The sequence below is a fragment of the Danio rerio genome, chromosome 23 (assembly GCF_049306965.1).
Source record: "Danio rerio strain Tuebingen ecotype United States chromosome 23, GRCz12tu, whole genome shotgun sequence".
NCBI classification, from domain to species: Eukaryota; Metazoa; Chordata; class Actinopteri; order Cypriniformes; family Danionidae; genus Danio; species Danio rerio.
Genome location: NC_133198.1, coordinates 14,934,818 through 14,957,054, shown reverse-complemented (window position 1 = coordinate 14,957,054; position 22,237 = coordinate 14,934,818). Strand labels below are relative to the sequence as shown.

The 22,237-nt window shown below is 33.6% G+C and overlaps 1 protein-coding gene across 12 annotated transcripts in view; it reads right to left on the bottom strand.

Moving 5' to 3' along the window:
• znf512b (zinc finger protein 512B) overlaps positions 1-22,237 on the bottom strand; it is a 146,075-nt gene that overhangs the window by 101,922 nt on the left and 21,916 nt on the right. The window contains exon 1 of one of the 12 annotated variants that reach the window (XM_073939521.1): positions 17,820-17,990. The exons of 9 other annotated variants lie outside the window; for them this stretch is intronic. In XM_073939521.1, the coding sequence (XP_073795622.1) occupies positions 17,820-17,898 (79 nt within the window). In that variant the 5' untranslated portion in view covers positions 17,899-17,990. Of the gene's footprint in view, positions 1-17,819; positions 17,991-22,237 lie in introns of those variants that run through there. 2 more of the 12 variants (XM_073939524.1, XM_073939522.1) reach the window with 2 other exon arrangements.

Sequence of the window (22,237 nt, the reverse complement as noted above, 5' to 3'; positions counted from 1 at the left end):
AGCTAAACTCTACAGGATGGTGCTCTTTAAAAAGAGTTTGGAAACCTCTAATTTTACCACTTGAAAAATTGAAAGCAATATTTCATTTTTGAGTGAACCAATATTTTTAATAGGAATGTTCAGATCACATCACGTGATTGGAAATCAGGCCAGATCACATGGTTTCAGATGCTATCTGAATCGAATGTTACCTCCTGATCAAGACTTGAATTCATATGCATCTCTATATTCTCATTACTTTTTAACACTTCTATAGTTATTTGGTGGCACATAGTTAGACCTCTTTCTTCACACAAAAATAGCAACACGTGCGGCATGATGAAGAGACTTTATTGGTTAAATGTCGACAATGTAGAACACGGAAGGACCTTGAAGCGAAAATCTTGAGTATATCTACACTCTGGAGGTTTTATTAAGTTGACGATGACAACTTTGCCAAAGCAAACTGTGAGATAAGTAAACTTGTAAATGCCTGCTGGGTATTTTAAGTTAAGGTGCTATATGGTTTTTATATTAGATTTTTTTTAGATTCTAAAGACAAAAAAATAAAAATTTATGTTATTTATTACTTGATTGTTCAAGATACCTTGCAGAAGTGCTCTGATTGTTAAGAAAGATGTTGAATGTTAAAATAAAGTGAATTTCATAAAAAAGAAGGAACATCCTGGATCTGCTTCTGCGCTCTTCTTTATTTATTATAGAAGCATCAGATCAAGTTTTGGTATCGGTAAAAACTCAAAATTAAATTACTCTGACTCAGACTCAAGGGCAAAAAAACTTCATCTGGACATCCCTAATTTAAATGAGAGCTAAATAAAACAGTCCAAATTTAAACCTTTCTGTAACTTACCATGCATCAGTGAGCAGGTTTATTTAAAACTGTAGTGAGAACTGCTTAACCACTGCTTAAAAAAAGCTTCCTGACTGTTTAAGTGTTGAATGCTTTTGCCATTATTAAAACAAATCATAATTACAACTCATAAAGCTAATAGCTAAGAGTTACTGATGACAGATTTAAAATGAAAATGGTTTGGTTTTGCTCTTTCATGCACTGCAGTTTTTCTTCTAATTAATTTCTGAGGTGGGAAAACAAAAGTACTAAGCACATAATTTGGGGACTGGAGTATGAGAAGGAGAACAGAAAATGAGACTAATGAAGTAAGAAAACATGAAGTATTGTTTCCTTTTAAAACACAATGCAACTTATTAGTGTCAACAAGACTACAGTGTGTTGCCTGAAATAATTCATTACTTCATTTTCCTTCAGCTTAGTCCTTTATTTATCAAGGATGACCACAGCATGACCACAGAATGAAAAGCCAACTATTCCGGCATATGTTTTACGCAGCAAATATATATATATATATATATATATATATATATATATATATATATATATATATATATATATATATATATATATATATATATATATATATATATATATATATATATATATATATTTAAATAATGTCCAATATATCCCTATATTAAAAAAAAAAAAAAAAAAACATTTTATTATTGGTTTATTATGTGCCATGTGTAGGTAGACTGCACACATTGTGCTACTGTAACACTTCATGAATTAACATTACAAACATCTGACATGCTCTGATAATCAATCTGTCCAAGCAGGTCTTAAAGTAACAGTTCACCAGAAATTAAAATCATAAATTATTTATTCACCCTCATCCTCATCAACTAATGCAATTTTAGGTTTATTGTCTGTCTTCTCTCTCCTCCTTTGCCTCTAGTCTGCATCACAGCTCAGAGCTAATTTTAGAAAAATCCAAAATAGAAAAGAAGCTTCATCTAGAAGCCGCTGTTTTACACCTGATGAACAGACAGGACCGCACATTATGTTATCAAACACTTGACTTGTGTATTTTGTTCTTATTGAATTACTAAATTGATTCACACTCAAAATGAACACACTGCCTGTGCCAAATGTGGGCAGATTTTGGCTTCAATGATTAAATCCTGCTTTGAATTTAAATGAACTGAAAACTAAACATAATTTGACAGTTATTGTTCAGACCATATCAAATCAAAGCGATGCAAAAGTTTTCAAATTATATTCATGAACCACGCCTTGTACATTAATATGAATAGGGCAAAAATCTCAAAAATATATTATTTAAGTACAGTATTTAAATTTACAATATTTGTCTTATTCTAAATGACTATGGAAAACTCAGTAATGGTTTTACTGGCCAGTTCAGATGTCACCCAAAAATATCAGGATTGTGTCTTTTTTTTTGAGTGTTTATTTCATGTTCAAATAAATCAATAAATAAAAATCCAGCTACAACTCATAATAGCTGTAGAAATATATGCAAATATATGCAATAAAAATATATGCAAATTACGTATATGACATACAAGTTCAAAATTGGATTTTACATATAATAAAATATATCACACATGCAACACATATTTAAAAAGCTAGCAAAAACGTCAATTTGCAAATATTTTTGAAATTATATATTAACACAAAATCATTGCTAATATATTTGAACATACATTATTTGCTCTGGTGCTCATTGTAGTGAGAAAACAGAACGATTCAACAAACTAACAAACCAGGTTATATCACAGTGTATTATGGTTGTGTAATATATGAATTATGATTAGTGCGGGATATGCATTTCATGTCGAATACAAAAGAGAAAGCATGCAGAAATATTACAGAGTGCTGTTTATCCATTAAGGAAATATTTTTTCCATTATTTAATCATATAATATTTTGTATTAGGCATATTGTTTGGTTCATTTCTGCATTGCCATCTCGAAAAAAAGATCAACATTGATCTGCTTCATGATCAGACTGCAGTCTCGGTTCATTTGTTATTTCTCTGCATAACTGCACATTTTTGCTTATATAGAGAGTATATAGCTGAACTCAGAATTATTAGCCCCCTTTGATTTTTTTTTCTTTTTTAAATATTTCCCAAATGATGTTTAACAGAGGAAGGGAATTTTTACAGTATTTCTGATAATATTTTTTTTTTCATCTGGAGAAAGTCTTATTTGTTTTATTTCAGCTAGAATAAAACATATTAAGGTCAAAATTATTAGCCCCTTTAAGCTATATTTTTTGATAGTCTACTGAACCAACATTCCTATAACTTGCCAAATTACCCTAACTGCTCAGTTAACCTCATTAGCCTAGTTAAGCCTTTAAATGTCACTTTAAGCTATATAGAAGTGTCTTGGAAATATCTAGTAAAATATTATTTACTGTCATCATTGCAAAGATAAAATAAATAAATTAGAAATTATTATTATTATTATTTTTACATCACAATAGTAATTTTTTTTAATTTTCAGATGTATTTAAGAAAAATTGTGCTGAATAAAATGTGTATGTATACAATAATGTTTAGCTTTTAACACATCATTTAAAATATGTGGCTAAGAAATAGCTATTAACTTTGAAAAAATTTGACAGGGCAAGTAAAAATCTGAACCACTGTCCCGATCGGGCCAGTAGAAAAAATCCTTATAGCGTTGAACCCTGATATATCATATTTTTTACTGTATATGTGAAATTTGTATGAACTTGTATGTCATTTGCATTTATTGCCATATATATTAGATCTCTTTGTGGGTATATCTGGGGCTTATAACTTCAATAAATCTTGCTGTATTGAATTTCATTTAGTCCGCTAGATACATTGGACAATTGAAAACTGCCATCATCTTTAACCTTGTCAATAAGCCATGATCAAAACAAAAAACAAAACTCAGAAAGGACAGTTACTGAGTCTATGCCACAACTACTACCACTAGTAATAGTTTTCTTAAACTCAAAGCACGAACAACTATAAATAATTTAAACCACAGCCGCTGGCATTGCACCAACTTGCCCAGATTTTTTTATATTCATTAGACTTATATTCATACTTCTTATAATGTCGAAGTAGAGCTATGGATCACTTTAAACTGTGATCATAAGTAAAGGTATAGTTCACCCAAAAAAAAGGAAATTTACTTAACCTTGAGTGGTTTCATACCATTTCTTTTTTCTGTTGAACACAAACGAAGATGTTTTGAAGAATGATAAAAAACTATTGACTCTTTATTTGTGTTCAACAGAAGAATCTCACAAATAATTGAAACAAGTAAACGATAACAGAATTGTCATGTTTGGGTGAACTATCCCCTTAAATCCACTATCTGACGAAAGTGATCTGTTTGTATATAGACTGTAGACAATTTTTTCAACCACAAAGCGATAAAGAGTGATGCTTTGACATGAATAAAACATGAAAAAGTGCGCACAGCGGCCTCTCGCGGATCCGCGAAAACAAAAAAACGCTCGAATACGTACCTCTAGGGACGTAAATCGCGGTCCGCAGAAACGTCCGCTGGGCTACGTTTCCACAATGAGCCCGGGTTGGATTAAGCCGCCATTTTGCATTAGATACATAAAACCTTGATCTGAGTTGTAATAATTTACTAACTCAATAATAAAACATGAAGCTTGCAGAAAGAAACTTTCTCGACTTGATGCAGCCTACACATATCCTACCCAGGGCTGGCGTGTCCATAGAGGCGACCTAGGCGGCCGCCTAGGGCGGCAGAATACAGAGGGCGGCGTCCCCGACACAACCCTCACCTCTCCCTCCCTCAGTTATATCCGCATCTAGGGCACCGTCCGCGACACTAATCTCACCACCCGCACCCTCAGTTATATCCGTGTCTAAAGCGGTGTCCGCGACACTACCCGCACCACCCATGCCATCAGTTATATCCGCGTCTAGGGCAGGGTCAGCGTCACTACCCTTACCCCCCGCGCCCTTATTACGCCATTATACGCCCCCGCGCCATTATATCCGTGTCTAGGGCGGCAGAATAGAGAGGGCGGCATCCGCGACAGCTCCCTCGACCCCCGTTGTCACTTTAAAGGTTGAGGGCAGCATAACCGTCCTTTGCCTAGAGTGGCTGTTCAGCTTGCTCCGGCCCTGATCCTACCTCTTATCGCTGCCTCAGATCTAATATAACTAGCAAGCATATTTTAAACATGACTTTATAAATGTGATTCAGTTTTAAAGTTTTCTTTTTACTTTGCAGTAGGCCTATACTGAAATGTTGAATACGCTAAAGCCTACCTAATCACTTTAGCCTAACATATAAACAAACACAATTAAATCCTTATAAATAAATTGGATATCTTGTAAGATACTGCGTGATCCAAATATACTATTGTTTGATAATTTTTTTAAGCTTTCATTACATTTTGGGCATGATATCCATTTTCAAGATTTGACCCAATCTATTATACAAAATCCTAGTGGATTACTTTTGAAAAAGCGGGCCCTGATGACCAGAAAAAGAAAGACCTTCATGGCCGCATGATTTAAATTTTTTGCCTTCTGTTTTTGCTTTACAAGCTTTCTCCAACCATTCTTCACCGTACTCAAACCCTGTCATCGTGGTTAACTCCTCTCTGAATCTCAAGTCCATCATATCAACTGGTAGTGTGAAAAGAAACAGAAGCCGTCAGCGACATCATATCGCCCCATAGTGTTCGTTTTAAAGACGAAATGCAGCCATAAGTAGCTCTGACTACATAATTTTCCCTCTCGAGAGATGTATACAGGAGCTTTCACAATAAACCTGTTTGTTGATTCACATCATGGGACAGTAAAATTTGCTTGGGTATGAATCCCAAAAAACACTGACAATAAGCGTGAGCAAAAATTGTCTTGTGCACAAGCCTTAAAGCTCAGTAAAGAGAACGGTGTGATGTGACAGGAATTAATTGACCATAACTACATTTCCCGAAACTACATCATGCTTAAGCTGCACCTTAAGCTGTACCATATAATTAATATGAATATAAGTCATACTACACCCAGTGTTTAATTAGGCTAACTGAAAAGTTGTCCTGCAAAGATTAAACCTTTGACCTGTTAGAGTGTTTATGGGGTAACTTTTCCTCTCCTCTCTCAGCTGTTACAGCGATATTTGTGTATTTTATATTTTGAGTTTTCTAAACTGTGTCCATCATGGATCAGCTGTAATAGCCACAGTTATTTTTCAGTTTCAGTGTTGCTGCTGGGTAAACAGTGCTGACTGTTAGAACCAGTCGTAAAATTGTTGCATGTTCACCACTTACCGCCTACTCTGCCTCTTCTTCTACTTCTACTTCTACTTCTACAGTAGTTGACAGTAATTCATAATTATTGTGTAGAGCCTCCTTTTGCGACCAATACAACATCAATTTGTCTTGGGAAAGGCAGAAACAAGTCCTGCACAGCGGCCAGAGGGATTTTGAACAATTCTTCCAGCAGAATAGTGACCAGGGGTCTCATGTACCAACCCTGCATACACACAAAAACTTTGCGTATGGCAGGTTTCACGCTCACATTTGGATTTACTAACAATGTAATGTAACACATGGGTAAAACATTTTTATAAAATGGAAAAAAAGGTTAATTGACACAACATTTTTTTTTACCAACTATGTGATTTAGAACATATAAAAGCATTTGCAAATGTATACAACCCTTAGTCTACGGCAACGGCAGTGTTAGCCTAATTTGCGATCTCCAGAAATGTATATAGGGCTAGGTTTTCAGAATGAGTCTATGTTGAAAATGTATGTGAACACAACAGTATAAATGACTGAAATACAAGACCCCATGAATGGGTAATAAACATTTCATTTCAATCTGGTGGTCTTTGATTATGGTCAAACAAAATCAGATGCTATTATTTAACTGCAGCGACTTCCCAGTGGGAAGTTTGTTTTGCTTCATAACACAGCTACTTAATTTGCTTTATTTGTCTTAACGTATTTCTTGTGAGTAATGCTATATAATTGATTAACTATAACATTGCTGTCAAATGAATTATAAAGGAGCCCAGCAAGCGCTATTTTAAAAAGCTCAAAATGACTACAACTCACACTGGGCGAGTGTAAAAGAGCAGAGCAAAGTGAATTCCTGAATGGATTCAGATTTCTGCAGAAATAGGGAGAGAGGGTTTGCACAGGGTCACAAAAAGGAAAGAAAAGCAGTAGGATCCATTTCTCTTGACTCAAGGTCCCTGACTCTTAAGGGCTGAATCGATTTTTAAACTACTCTCCATAAAGCTACAGCACATCATTGGCCTTGCAGAGCTTGTTCTATGTGTAATCTCCAGCTATCATCTGCTGACACAGGGCCAAAAGTCTGCGGCAGTCCCGGCATCCCATAATTCACAGCTGCTGATAATGCTCCAGGAAAATGTTGCCCTTGTACACTAATCTAGGAGCAGACTGAATCGTAAGCCTCAGAAGCTGCTAAAATCATTTCTGAATGGCCCTTTTCTGCTGATAACCTAACATTTTAGGTTGCTCTTTAAATAAAAATGATGCCAAATCTAATTAGCGTAGTGGTTTCATCTGCCAAAATGTTTGTCTCTTATCAGTACTCTGCTTTTAGGGGCTAATGGATTATCAAATAAAGAGGGAAAATGATCATGTGTATTTGATGGATGATGATGTAATTGATAGATGCACAAGTCATTAAGATATTGTGTTAACACAGCTTGATGGTATATAATAAAATAACGTACTTTTACCACACAAAAATATTGGTTGCTTTTAACAAAAAGGTTTAATTAGTTAATGTTAATTAACATATTTACCAACATGAACTATGTATACTTGGTTATAAAACAGTTCTGTCTGGTTCTTGAATCTGATTGGCTGATAACAGCGTGATATTCTGCCAGTAACATCACACAAAGGCCTCTTCACCCTTTACCTTTGTGTATTACTCCACCCACATACAGTCAGCAACAAGCAGAAAGATACTACAGTTTGACAACTACAGTTTGACAAATATTTAGTCGAGAACGTAGTTGGTTAGATTTTAACTATACAGTTTATTTGTAACAATAGTGGCTATTTTAAAATATTTACAATTTCTGAGAGAGCTTGTCGGCGGACATTAGCCTGCCATACAGTAGACCAAAGACAGATGATGTTTTCTATCCACAAGATGGTAATAAGCCCTTATGCTTAGAAGATTATAACAGTCTGATTTCTAACCAGAACTGATCAAATCATTATTAAACTGGTAAGCATACCTGCCAACACTCCCGTTTTTTTCCAGAGAGCATCCTATAATTCAGACCAATCTTCAGTAACAATGCCGTTTTTTTTTCTTCTGGAAAACTCCTGTAATTTCGTCCCCCCCCCCCCTTATTTTTTTTTTAAGGTACAGACTGTAAACACCCTTGGGTTTATTCTCTTAAGTCGATCTCTCTCTTTTGTATGTTGTAGTGTTGTACTTATACCAATTTGCTTGCATATCAGGAATGTGTGTCATGTTGGCAGAAAGATAGAAGCATCATAAACACAACAGCAGTCTGGTAGTAATTGTGTTGCTTTTTTCAGGGTGAATTATTTTGATATCCCAAATGTAACAGAGAAATACTGTAGACTTCTACACTGTAAGAAGATATCTCTGTAGACGAATGACATTTCATGTCACGTTTAGCCTTAAAATTTTAAAGTGTGAGCAAAATCAGCTGTTTTGTCATCACTTTAGACTTTATGCTATAGAAATAAAATAAACTATTTGAAATTGAACTTTAGAACTGTGACTCAGTGCAATCCAACACACATCAGTGATTCAGCATGTACATATAATAATGTTCAAGAGGTTTAAAATGTATTAATTGGATTATAAACCTTACCATTTCGTTAGAGTGGAGTAAGTGCACTATTTTGTGCTTCTAATTGGCTGTATTTAAATTTCTGTCGTGTTTCATCCAGTGCAAACAGCCAAATTGCTTATCACTGCATATTTCATCACTGAGCCTCTTTGGACATGGTGTTTTAATGTAACCTGGGGTCCATTCTTCATAAGTAGATTACTCGATTAGCTGGATTTGGATATTGACGATTTGACACGATCAAGGATCGTTTCGTTTTTCAAAACTCAGCTGTAAGTTGTTGTCATAGCAACAGTTCTTGTAGCTCAAACCTGGTGGGAGCAGGTTCATTTAATATAAAATTTTATATAAACAGGATTAGATTAGGTCACTTCAAGCAAAGATAACACTGAAAGTTAAACAATATATTTTAATAAAACTTGTACAATCTGCACTCTGGAATAAAAGTAAAAAGATTGCCACCTGGTGGTTCAAAGAGAAAATGAATTGATATTATCTTTTTTAGATACAAACGTGATTGACACCTTTACCAATATCAAAATGATTTTTTGATGAAAAATTAATTTATACAGTTATTCCTTATGTCGATCAAAAAAAAAAATTAATAAATTGAGTAGGCCTAGGCTACCATAATAAAGAAAATCTTCTCGAAATGTAGAACCAAATACATTGATATGCATTGAAATACATGATGAATACTCTTGACACATGAAAGTGTAAAGCCTGCAGCTCACAACAAATGTGGAAAGTTAGTGTCATATTTAACAAACTGTTTACTGCTAATTTTATGTACCTTTGTTCACATGGATAATTGTATATTAATCAGATGAAGTCATTACGCTGATGTGCCGTTAGCCAATTGATGCATCGCTGATCATGATTTCGAGGATTGATCCCAGCTAGCAAAATTCATGTGGCTCAAATCTGGCCCACAGCAGACACTTACATCTGGCCCACAGACCGCATGGAATGATGGCACTTGGGTGGTCCCCTCCGTTTGTCAGATCTGGGCCACAATTAAGCCATAACTATATCACATATCAGCCAGAATTCAACCAAATGTACCAGAACTGACCCTATTCTGGGCCACAGTTTACTTTTATTCTGGCCCAAAACCGGCCCACACCAGACACTTACATCTGGACCACATACTGAATGAAATGATAGCTCTAGGGCGGTCCGCTCCTGTTTGTCAGATCTGAGCCACAAATAAGTCAAAGCAATGTCACATATTAGTCAGAATTCAACCAAATGAACCAGAACTGACCCTATTCTGGGCCACAATTTGCTTTTATTCTGGCCCAGATCTGGCCTACACCTTACACTTGCTTTGTGTGGCAAAGTACAAAAATCCCAGCATCCATTGCAGGAAGATTACCTTATTTTGAAAAACCAAATTAGCCAGATTACCATGTTTGAAAAACCAAATTAGCCAGAGATCAGTTATCAAGATTAAAAAATCCAGGATCTGCCCAAATTATCTTAGATCATTCAAGCGAGGTATGAAGAACGGACTCCTGCTCGCCTAATCTTTACGTTCATAATATTTATATTATTTGATAATTAATAACCATCTCATGTGAAACTCCGAGTCTGAGTCTCAGTTTGGAGTCTGCTATTGTTCAGCACAGGCTGCATTCCGATCACCGACACACACTTTGTGATTCCTTTATGACTGAATTAATAAAATTGCCAGGGTGCTAAAAGGCAACCCAGGGTGCTGAAATATAATTGGCTAAACTGGCATTGGGCGGGTTAAAGAGACCTAAACAAAGACCGTAGCATGCATTTTCAAAGCAGAATATCTGACATCAGCATTGCTTTTCAGATAAACACTTAGCATTTGTCTCAAATATCTGCACAAAGTATTTTATGCTTTAGAAGAGTCAAAAACATACATTGAGAACACCTTTACATTGAGAACACCTTTACATTGAGAACATGTTTTTAACACCTGAGGCCTGTTGCTCCATATGATAAATTTGACATTTATTTGAGCAAATGTTGCTTTTTAAAAGTATTATTATATTTTCTTTTTGCTCAAAAGGTTTTTATGTTTTCTTTTCATCTAACTTTAAGCCTATTTAATTGATCTAATTCAGTTGATTCATTTATACTGATTCTGTATAGTCAGGTGTTGTATTTTTAATAACAAAATCATTTAATGTTCAACAGAGATTTTCTTTCTTGCTGTTTGCTCAAAATTTCAGATTTAAAAGTCTTTTTTTTTTTTTTTAGCATTGTGAGCCTGTTAAACCTGAACTAAACCAGGGGGGATTAGTTTGTTTTAGTCAACGCTAAATATACTCTGAAACTCAAGAGTTTGTTCAGCTATGAGCCATGGGTTTCAACTATCTTTAATTCTTAATTCGACAGTTTTTATGAAAAATGATAAGCAATTTTGAACTTTTAAATCCTAAAATAAGTTGACAAGGGGGATTGTATGATATACAGTTATTAATCCTACATGTTAAGCTTCATATAGAGAGATTATGGCTGGAAAAAGACATGCTTCAGCTTATTTGTGTGTGTGATGCTGTTTGTGTTCACACCTACAGCTCTCTTCAGTGATGGTGTTGAATAGGCGGAGCTCAGGCATGGAACAGATGGACGCTATGTGGTGGGTCAAAAAATGAGCTGCGTCGTCCCCGGCGACCTGCCACCTGACAGCATCAGCACCACAGCAACACTGCCCAGCCAATACAAGAGCAGCCGCTGAATTCTCAACTATAGGCAACTACAATCTGGTAAATGAAATATATACAGTTGGAGTTAGAATTATTAGACCCTCTTTTAAATTTGATTTCTTTTTATAAATTTCCCAAATTATGTTTAACAGAGTAAGGAAATTTTCACAGTATGTCTGATTATATTGTTTTCTTCTGGAGAAAATCTTATTTGTTTTATTTTGGCTAGAATAAAGCAGTTTTTAATCTTTTTAAGGTCAAAGATCAAAATTATTAGCCCCTTTAAGCTATTATTTTTCGATAGTCTACAGAACAAACCATTATAATACATTAACTTGCCTAATTACCCTCAGCTACCTAGTTAACCTAGTAAAATATTATGTACTGTCATTATGGCAAAAATAAAATAAATTAGTTATTAGAAATGAGTTATTAAAACTATTATGTTAAGAAATGTTTTGAAAAAAATCTTTCTGTTAAACAGAAATTGGGGGAAAAAATAATTCAGAGGCTAATAATTCAGGGGGGTAATACAATTTGACTTCAAATGTACGTAATTTATTTCAATTAACTTATGTAATTTATGACAGTACTTCTGTCTTCAGGGTCATCTTATCCATCAGAAATAATTTTTAGACTTTTGCTGATTCTGATTATTTTCACTCAACAAAAAAGAAATGTTTTTTTGAATAATGTTACACTAATAGTTCCTTTAGGAAACCAAAAATGCTCCCTGGTATGGCTGCATAAAACCCTATTAGACCTTTATTTCGTGTGTATCATCTATTATTATTGGCACTTTGATAATTATAAGAACAATTTCTAATAATAATGCTAAAAAGTTTTTTTTTGCTGCTTAATATTTTTGTGACAGTATTTTTTTAGATTAGCAAAGTTTTAAAATAGAAATTATTTGGAACATTTGACATGTTTTTACCATATTTGGTCAAAATGTCATATTTGGTCAACTAAATGTGACCTTTTTAGAAAAAAAATATAAATTTATATTCTAATATTATAATAATAAAAAATAAATATATCTATCTATCTATCAATATATATATATATATATATATATATATATATATATATATATATATATATATATATATATATATATATATATATATATATATATATATATATATATATATATATATATATATATATATATATATGTTTGTGGCACCAGTGACACATTTTTTTTTTTTTTTTTGAATAAACAAATAGAAATCATTTGAAACATTTTAAATGTCTTAAACTGAACATGGCCTTGTTAAATGACAGTATAAATTCTTATTTTATAATTTTTTAAAAAGAAAATACTTATCCCAAAAATACAATATACGCTACCGGAAAAAAGTCTTATCGCCTCTGCAAATTTAGGAACAACAAATAATATATTGACCTCAAGTTGATCATTCTGGTAACAGAAGTGGCTTATATGAAAGGCAAATGCCCCTAGATTACACTGATTTTCCAAAATAAAACATACTGTAGTCATGCCTTGATTTTTAATGATTTAATCAGAATAGTAAGGTCTGACTTTACTTAGACAAAAGTCTTGTCACTTAACAGAAATAATGTATAGTATAAAATATAAAATCATGGTGTAGTTGAAAAAGAATAAATATTTAGTTTGACTCCCATTAGCTTGAAGGACTGCATCCATACATCTCTGCAACAACTCAAACAACATATTAATAGTTAAAAAAAAATAAAATAAAATTTGCAGGACTCCCACAGTTCATCAAGATTATTCGGATTCATCTTCAATGTCTCCTCCTTCATCTTACCACAGACATGCTCAATAAGTTACATGCCTGGTGACTGGGCTGGCCAACTCTGCAGCTCCTTGACCTTCTTTGCTTTCGGAAACTTTTATGTGGAGGCTGAAGTATGAGAATGAGCGCAATTCCGCTAAAGAATTTGCCCTCTCCTGTCGTTTGTAATGTAATGAGCAGCACAAATGTCTTGATACCTCTGATGTTGCCATCCACTCTGCAGATCTCTTGCACGCCCCCATACTGAATGTAACCCCAAACTATGATTTTTTTCTTCACCAAACTTGACTGATTTCTCTGAGAATCTTGGGTCCATGCGAGTTCCAATAGGTCTTCTGCAGTATTTGATGATTGGGGTGACAGTTTAACAGAAAAATCGAAATGATCGACTAGAAGTCAAGTTATTATTTGTTGATCTTACAACTGTAATCGACGTCAAGACGTTTGTCAGGTAGTGTAATCGTAATATATTACAGTTCCCACTATGAACAAAAATATGAAGCAACACAACCTTGTTCAACTTCGATAATGATCAGAAATGTTTCTTGAGAATTTAATAAATGTATTATTGTTTTCCAGACTGGTACGATATTAACGATGCTAAGCAATTCAGCTTTGAATCACAGAAATAAATGACATTTTAAAATATATTACACAAAAATAGGATTTGTGAGCTTTAATAATTATTATTTATTTTGTACTGTATTTTTAATTAAATAAAATTAAGCTTTTAGTGAAAAAAAAAACTAATGTTTTGAATTAAAAATATCTGGATTAAATGTTTAAGCCCTACTACAGACCAATGAATGATCTGTTAAGTTGTGACAGTGTTAGCGAATAACTTTCAGACTGATATGTTTTCAATTTGCCTCTTTTTTTGCTAAACAAACACAATGATATATAAAAGTTAACCTCAAGCAAAAAAAAAAAAAAATGAAGCTATTCTCTCATACATTTTGCTGTGTGTAATAGTTTTTCCAGCCTCTCTGACAGGAAAGAGGCCAATTATACAGAGGCATATGTTACACTCGCACAAAAAGCGCTTAAGACACATAGTCAAAAAGCGTGTCTGCTCCGCGCTCGCTACAATTACAGCAGTCAGTAAGAATGACCTTATTTGTTCCTACTGCCTATTTCGGCGACGCTGGCCAACTGCACACAGCTGTTGCCAAAGGCTTTCCAATGCCTCAGCAAGCAGCAAGCACTGCGATCATTCAGCTTTCCACAGGGAAGCTCTGCTAATGCCAGGACAGAGAGAGAGAGAGAGAGAGAGAGAGAGAGACGGAGATAAATTGTTGCAGAGATAGAGAAGGGGAAAGGGAGGAAAACTTATGGCAGGGATTTTATTAATGGCCAGGACAGTTCATGCACGCTGCAAAAAAAGTGAACACTTTGAAAAAAATAAATAAACATAATTATTTAATGTCAAATAGTTTAATAGAAAAATAGAAAAAGAGTAAATGTGTATTTTAGGTGTTATTTAAATGTTATCTTATTAAAAATAATTAATTAATTAAATAATTAATTAATTAGGTAATTAATTAATTTATTTTTTATTTAATTTAAATGGTTTTTATTGTTAGTATTTATTTATTTTTTATTTAATTTTAAATAAATTATTTTAGTATTTACTTATTTAATTGTAATTATTTATTTATTTGTTCATTTTAATATTACTTTTCAATGTTTTACTTTATTTTGTTCCCACATACTTATTAAAAATAATCCAGGTTAATTATTTAATTTATTTATATCTATTAATTAATTTATTTATTTATTGTAATTTATTTAATTTAATAATGTATTTTTATTCTTCGTATTTATGTATTTTATTTATTTAATCTTAATTAATGTACTTGTATTTATTTACTTGTTTATTTGTATTTATTTATTTGTTTATTTATTAATTTTATTTATTTGTTTTTCTTCCCACATACTTATTAAAAAATATTTATTTATTGCAATTTGTTTAATTTATTGTATTTTAATGCTTGTATGTATTTTAATACGTTATTTTTTATTTACCTTAATTTATTTATTTATTGTAATTTATTTTTATTTAACTACTGTATTTTATTGTTAGTATTTATTTATTTATTAATTTATTAATTTATTTATTTTAATGTAATATTTTTTTTCCTTATTTTAATATTAATTTATTAAATTTTACTTCATTTAATTTAACCCCACTTACTTTCCCCCACTTAATTTTTTTTTGTATTATATTTTTATTGTAATTATTTATTTATATTAATTGTTTATTATTAATTTATTTTTTAATAATTTATGTAATAGGCGCAGTGGGTAGCAGGATCGCCTTACAGCAAGAAGGTCGCTGGTTCGAGTCTTGGCCTGGCCAGTTGGCATTTCTGTTTGCATGAGTTTGCATGTTTCCCCGTGTTCGCGTGGGTTTCCTTCGGGTGCTCCGGTTTCCCCCACAGTCCAAAGACATACTCTTTAGACGAACTGGGCAAGCTAAATTCTCTGTAGTGTATGTGTGTGAATGAATGAGTGTATGGGTGTTTCCAAGTGATGGGGTGCGGCTGAAAGGGGCATTCTCTGCATAAAACATATGCTGAATTAGTTGCCGGTTCATTCCACTGAGGCAACTTTCGGATTAATAAAGACTAAGATGAAAAGAAAATGTATGAATGCACTTAATTTATTGAATTATTATTTACTTTTTTTCCAGTGCATGTGCAAATGCCCCAACAACGTAACCCAACATTGAAACAAATAATATATAAAAAAAAAACTTCAGATTAATTTCTTCAATTAATCTAAATTACATTTTTTAACCAGTAGTTTGGTTTGTCTCTATGGGTTTGTCCAACAACCCAGCAATTTTATTGTGTACACCTATTTATCTGAATATATATATATATATATATATATATATATATATATATATATATATATATATATATATATGTGTGTGTGTGTGTGTGTGTGTAAGTGTGTGTGTGTGTGAACTTCATATACACATTGCTTAAAACAGTGTGCGTATGTGTGTGTGTGTGTGTGTGTATACATATATATATATATATATATATATATATATATATATATATATATATATATATATATATATATATATATATATATATATATATATATATATATATATATATATATATATATATATATATATGTATACACACACACACCCATATATATATATATTTTTTTTTTTTTTCATTAGTGCAACCCAATGTGTGTACATTTTAGATACTGTCATTTTTAAATACATATAAAAAATAAATAAATATATACATAAATAAATGAATAAATGAACATATATATTATATTCTATAAAAAACTAACATTACTTTAACTTAAATTTAGGCAGTTCATTTTAACTACTTTAAATTGTTTTTACTTTATTTTATTTTCCCCTCAGCTGCCTCTAGGCGTTTTTTATCTTTTAACTACTAGTTGATTTAATTTAGAAAATATGTTGTCTTAAGTAATATGGGAAGACTCTAGTAGCAGCCAAGTATGTTATGAAAAGAAGACAGCTTGTTTCCCTGTGGAGATTTGTATGCTTTAACTCACAGTTTGCTATGATTTGGACTGTATACAGAATGAAATTAGCCTAAATGTTTTCTGTGTTCCCAAGAACTCCTACAATTTCGTTGACATTTAGTACAAATTACCTTAAAGGGATAGTTTACAAAAAAAAAAAAGAAATCGACTCACCGTTTACTCAGAATTATCGATATTGACATCCATATAGGAAAAAAGACCCACACAGAAGTCAATAGCTATGTTTAAATCTAAAGATGCGTTTTACGTTTCCGCCTGTTTTTTATTTATTTGTTTATATAGCAAATCTATCTGTGCCACTTTGTGGACTCATGGGTGTTTCGGTATACAAAAGAGGTGTGTTAAAGCACATTGTTGGCGCGTTGCTATTTTGAGGAACTAAAATAGACTGCTCAATAGACCAGCTGAAAGCAGATCTAAAGACCAGCACAGAGATCGTTACTTGTTCGCCTCGCTTACACATTACTTAAAACAGTGGTTACCAACCTTTTTTGCCTGAGACCCCCTTTTCCCCCAGAAAAAAATTGTAAGGCCCCCCCACCACATTTAATGATATTATCGCTCATATGTTTGTAGTAATGATGACAAAAAATGTTGTTTTCAAACAAATAGTAAGTTACTATTACTATATCTAGATATGTTTATGTACAAATAATAGCCTAATATAAAATATAAAAGCAAAACATCGGTAGGCCATTTATAACTGAAAAACCATTTTTCATAGGATGACAAGCTGACAAAACATTGCTTTTTTATTTATGGAGAAAAGTACAAAGCACTGCAATGTTTTTTGTGTCCTGTGTTTGTCTGAGAAAAGTAGTCTTACCAAAATGGGAATATTCCATACAAGCTGAAGCTGATCGGTCAATTCTTGTCACGTGACTTGCACTGTGCTCGTGACCCGGGGTTCATTGTTGCGAGCCAATGACTGTATAGCACATCGCACTGCTTATGCGCGCAAGCCACTCACCACCATTGGAAACAACAAACTTGTGCAAGCTCTAGAAATACGTGATATACGAGTGGCCCCAAAAAGACAGCCATTATTTGCGATCTCTAGCAGTTTATCTTCTTGCACAGACATGCTGGATTCACCTGATTTGTAGACAAATGGGTTGCGATTCCATACCTTGGCAGTTCGTGGGTCCTTCACTGAGCCTTTTCCCCTTAGCCAGGAAATATTCCAAAACCGTCTGTTTCTTACTCATTTTGTTGCTTGTGGGTTAAATTTAGGCACTCAAGTGACCGAGATGTAAGCAAGAGAATACAGCCATTTTTCAAAATAAAAGACTCTTCAAAATAAAAGATCGTTCAGAGTCAGATAATAAATACAACAAAAACAATTTATGATTTCTTGTGCGGCCCACTACCAATTGACCCTTCACTAAGCCACACTCAAAAACTGCCACCAACCAATCGTGGCTTAGCAACCATAGCTACGCGCAGGAGCTCTATCAAGCTTTCGAGCTTTGGAAACAGGCCAAAGCTTTGTGCTTTTGGATTGTGCAAATCTGATACCCGGTATCCTAAAACTTTGGACAGGATGGTGGAATTTTTTCCCTTTTCAATAGCTAAAACCCAAGGGGAGAAATGTCAGCATGGACCAAGCTCTGTGAGGGGCTTGGTCTAAAAGAGCGGAGTTAAGTTGGTTTTGTTTTCAATATTCCTGACACAGTTATAGACGGCAATAACTCACCTCTTACCCTAAAAAAATCTGAAATGTGTTTCCTAAAAAATACAAAGCAGGTTATGTTTCACAGCTGCCTTTTCCTGTTTTTTTTTATTTTGCTCGATATTGTGAGCACTGCTCCGTTTACGTCTTCACCATAAAAGTCATACTAACTGACTAACTGTGTGAACTGTGTTTACAAACTGAGCACTTGCGATCAAAATACTTCATTCACATCTGTTTTTGAGTAATTTATAAGCCTCATGACCATGTCAGAGCTACAAATCACTGATGTTTTCGTCTGTCTTTTGGAAATGTAGTCATTGGTGACGGTATTATACCGGGTTAGTCTGCTTTTATATATGGTGTTGGATTAATATTTGCTGGTAGGAAAAATATATTATTAACTTCTGCTATTTACACTTTGATTTGCGTTTCAATTTATTTATTTATTTCACTTAACTGCAAATTAGAATAGAAACTGTATCATATAGTCACTGTATATTGTTATGGGCCAATGATGCTAATATTGAGCACAAATCATTCAATTTTGCCGTCCTGGCTGTTCTTTCTATGAATGGATTATGCAGAAGCACTGTCCATGCGTGTTTCTTTGTCGGTTAGTAACGATATATTTCATTGCACAACAATTAGTCTATCAAACCTTTTGGCTAAAAACAGAGAAATCACGGTTTAATTACGGTCATTATTAGATTATTTTAAAATTTCACCTTTCCTGCTGTGCATGGACTAAGCTGCTAAATGGTCAGTGTATGAGGTGGCTAGGCTAACCTAGCTTAAATTTGAAGAAAAAAATATTTGAAGAAAAATGTAAGTTATTTTCTAATGTGGTGAATATATACCCCTGTAATGTATACTGCAGTCCTTTTATGTCTGGTATTCTCGGATATCTCACCTGCTTGCTAAAAATGACTAATTATATCTCTGGCAATGTCTGACACTAGTGCATACACAATAGACGTGCCAATTATGTAGGCTTATAGATGTCTGTGCAAACAACACGTTTCCTTATCCATGAAAAAAAAAGTAAAAGTGAAAGTAAAGGCCGATTGGAGGAGGCTTGTTCTTTATCCTCAGACTGCAGATGATCTGTTTAAGTGTTTTCTCACTAGTGAAGCATTCGGTTTTTCCACTTACAAGGTTCGCCATGTAAATAGCAAATGCACCATGGCGCGATCTAACTGACTCTTAAAGGGAATGGGAGATGAGACTCCCATTGATTTATTGTCCAAACCTACCCATAACTCATTAAGAAAATTAGCACAACCCTGTTAAACCATGTGCCAGGGTGCAGAGCTTATTTTCCATCCTCAATACAGCAAAAGTGGATTTAGACATGCCCTTAATGCTTTCAAGCCCTACACTTCAGACTTTGTGACTAGATCTGTAAAATAGAGCCCTATGAGTTACGGGTGTGTATTGAGCATAACGTGCATTAAACCAATCAGAGTGTTGGTGTTTCCATTTAGCATTTTTTATGCAATAATTAAAAAATGTGCATGAAAATAGGTGGATAGAAACATTACCAATTGCTACTGGTTACCAATATTCTTTAGAATTTGTGTTCACCAGAAGAAAAATAATCTCAAACAGGTTTGAAACATGTAGAGGGGAAATGATGACCATTTTTATTTTTGCATGTACTATCCCTTTAAGGTAAATGAAAACTTCTCAAGATATTGCTCAAAGAAGGTTGTTGTTGGACAAAAGAATAGAACAGCTAAAAATATATCTGGAAAGCACAAATCACTTCTACTTCCTCTGAAAAGCAACAGCTAAAGCACACTAAAATGCTGATCAGGTTATTGTAGAAAGAGCTACACTCCAAAAAAATGCTTACTTTGATTTTTTTTGTCTTGCTTCTAGTCCAAATTACTATAAAATCTTAAATCAAGACACATTTTCTAACATATTGTTTTGTTTTAAGAAATATTACGTCAAAATTAAGTGAGTTTTGCCTTAAAACAAGCAAAATAATCTCCCAATGGGCTAAGCAAAATGATCTTATGTCAAAAAGAAAAACAAGATTATTTTGCTTAGCCCATAAGCAGCTTATTTAGCTTGTTTTAAGGAAAAAAACTTGCTTAATTTTGACATATTATTTTTTAAAACAAGACAATATGTTTTGCTTGTCTAGAAAATTCTTCTTGATTTACGACTAGACAAAAAATCTAAGTAAGTAAAGCATTTTTTGTAGTGTTGTGACTATAAAGCATCTACAGTACACACCTCAAACAGCAGAGATGACAAAAGTTCACACATCCTTTGACAAGTAGAAGTACAGATCCTTATGTTTAAAATGGCTCTAGTAAAAGTTGAAGTACTGGCTACACTTTTGTATTCAAGTAAACGTAAAGTACGGCCTGAAATATGTACTTAAGTAAAAAGTATTCATTTCTGCTACTGTCATGTGGGATTTGGATGAGGACTACTTATTGGGTCCAACTGCAGTTTTCTTTATTAAACAGAGGATGCTCAGACAGCTAAAGGTCACTAACAGAAGCAGACGGTTACATATGGGTGAAGCAAAAGAGTGGTTAGTTCACAGGCAAAGAGGCAAAACTATATGAACAAAGGTACAAAGGTTCTTTTGTCTTTTGATAAAATAAAAAACTAAATGTATTTGACCATAACATATTTTTCGCACTATGCAAAAGCTGCTTTGCTTTCTTTAAACAGCAACACTCATGCAGCTCATATGATTTCACTATACTACCTAGTTAGATTGTGCCATGTGTCATATACAGTATAGGTCTAATAGGTCAGAATTTTGCTATCGGGTCGGTTCCAAATAATGGCATCAGTGGGATTGAGCCTTTTACTAACAGAAACAAATAGTATAGGAGAAAGCTTTTCGAGTTGTCATGAATGTGACATGCAGCTTGCATTTTGAATGAACAAAGAATGATTGACAGTTGCGGCAGCGGAAAGCACTAAAATGAATTTAACCACTTGAATATTCATCTGTGCATCACATTGGACAATAGAATGGCTTCAGAACATTTCGTACATACTAATTAGGCATACATGACAACTTTTTAGACCCTTATAACAGGCTACCTTTATAGCTCTTTTGGCTTATAAGTGACACAGAATATAGAGCACGTGCGCGATCGGATTTGGATTGGTACCAGCTGGCCGATACCCGATCCAGCAAAAATGTGCGGTTTTGAACCAATATCCAATCCAAGCATCAGGATCGGTGCATCCCTACTAAATATCAGGCTTACAGATAAATGACTTCATCTGAAGGTCTCTGAAAATAAAGTATTCATCAACACAATTACACCACTGTAACTTCAACAGAAACTCAACTTATCACAAATAAAGCATTTCAGCATTGTATCTTTTAATTAATAGTCACTGCTTATACATTCTAGCTTAACATTGGTTCTTCAGTAAAAGTGGAGTTTAGAGGGAAAAGAATAATGATAAAAGCATGTTGAATGAAGCCCTTTTAAAGCAATATAGAGCCAGACACTGGAAACTAAACAGCTGCAAATGTGCGGACATAGAACTGACTAAGACCAGACAACTGTCTTGCATCCTTGGCAAACACATACACGCATTCACATACAAAGACAGGGGAGTCCTGCACCACACTTTGGGCTAACCCACATCTTAAGAAGGTTTGCCTGAATGCTTCGGGTTTGACTGTCTAATCGGCTGCATTGTGAATCCATAACCACAGCTAAGAAACACTGTTGTTTATATCTGAATTCCTTGCAGACACATTGTTTACAAGTTAAAAAGCAGTAGCCACAAGCACAGGCCGCACATAGTAAATATGAAAATAAATCAAAAATCTTAAACTTCTTTAAAAATATTGACCATTTAGATGCATAGTAATGCTAAAA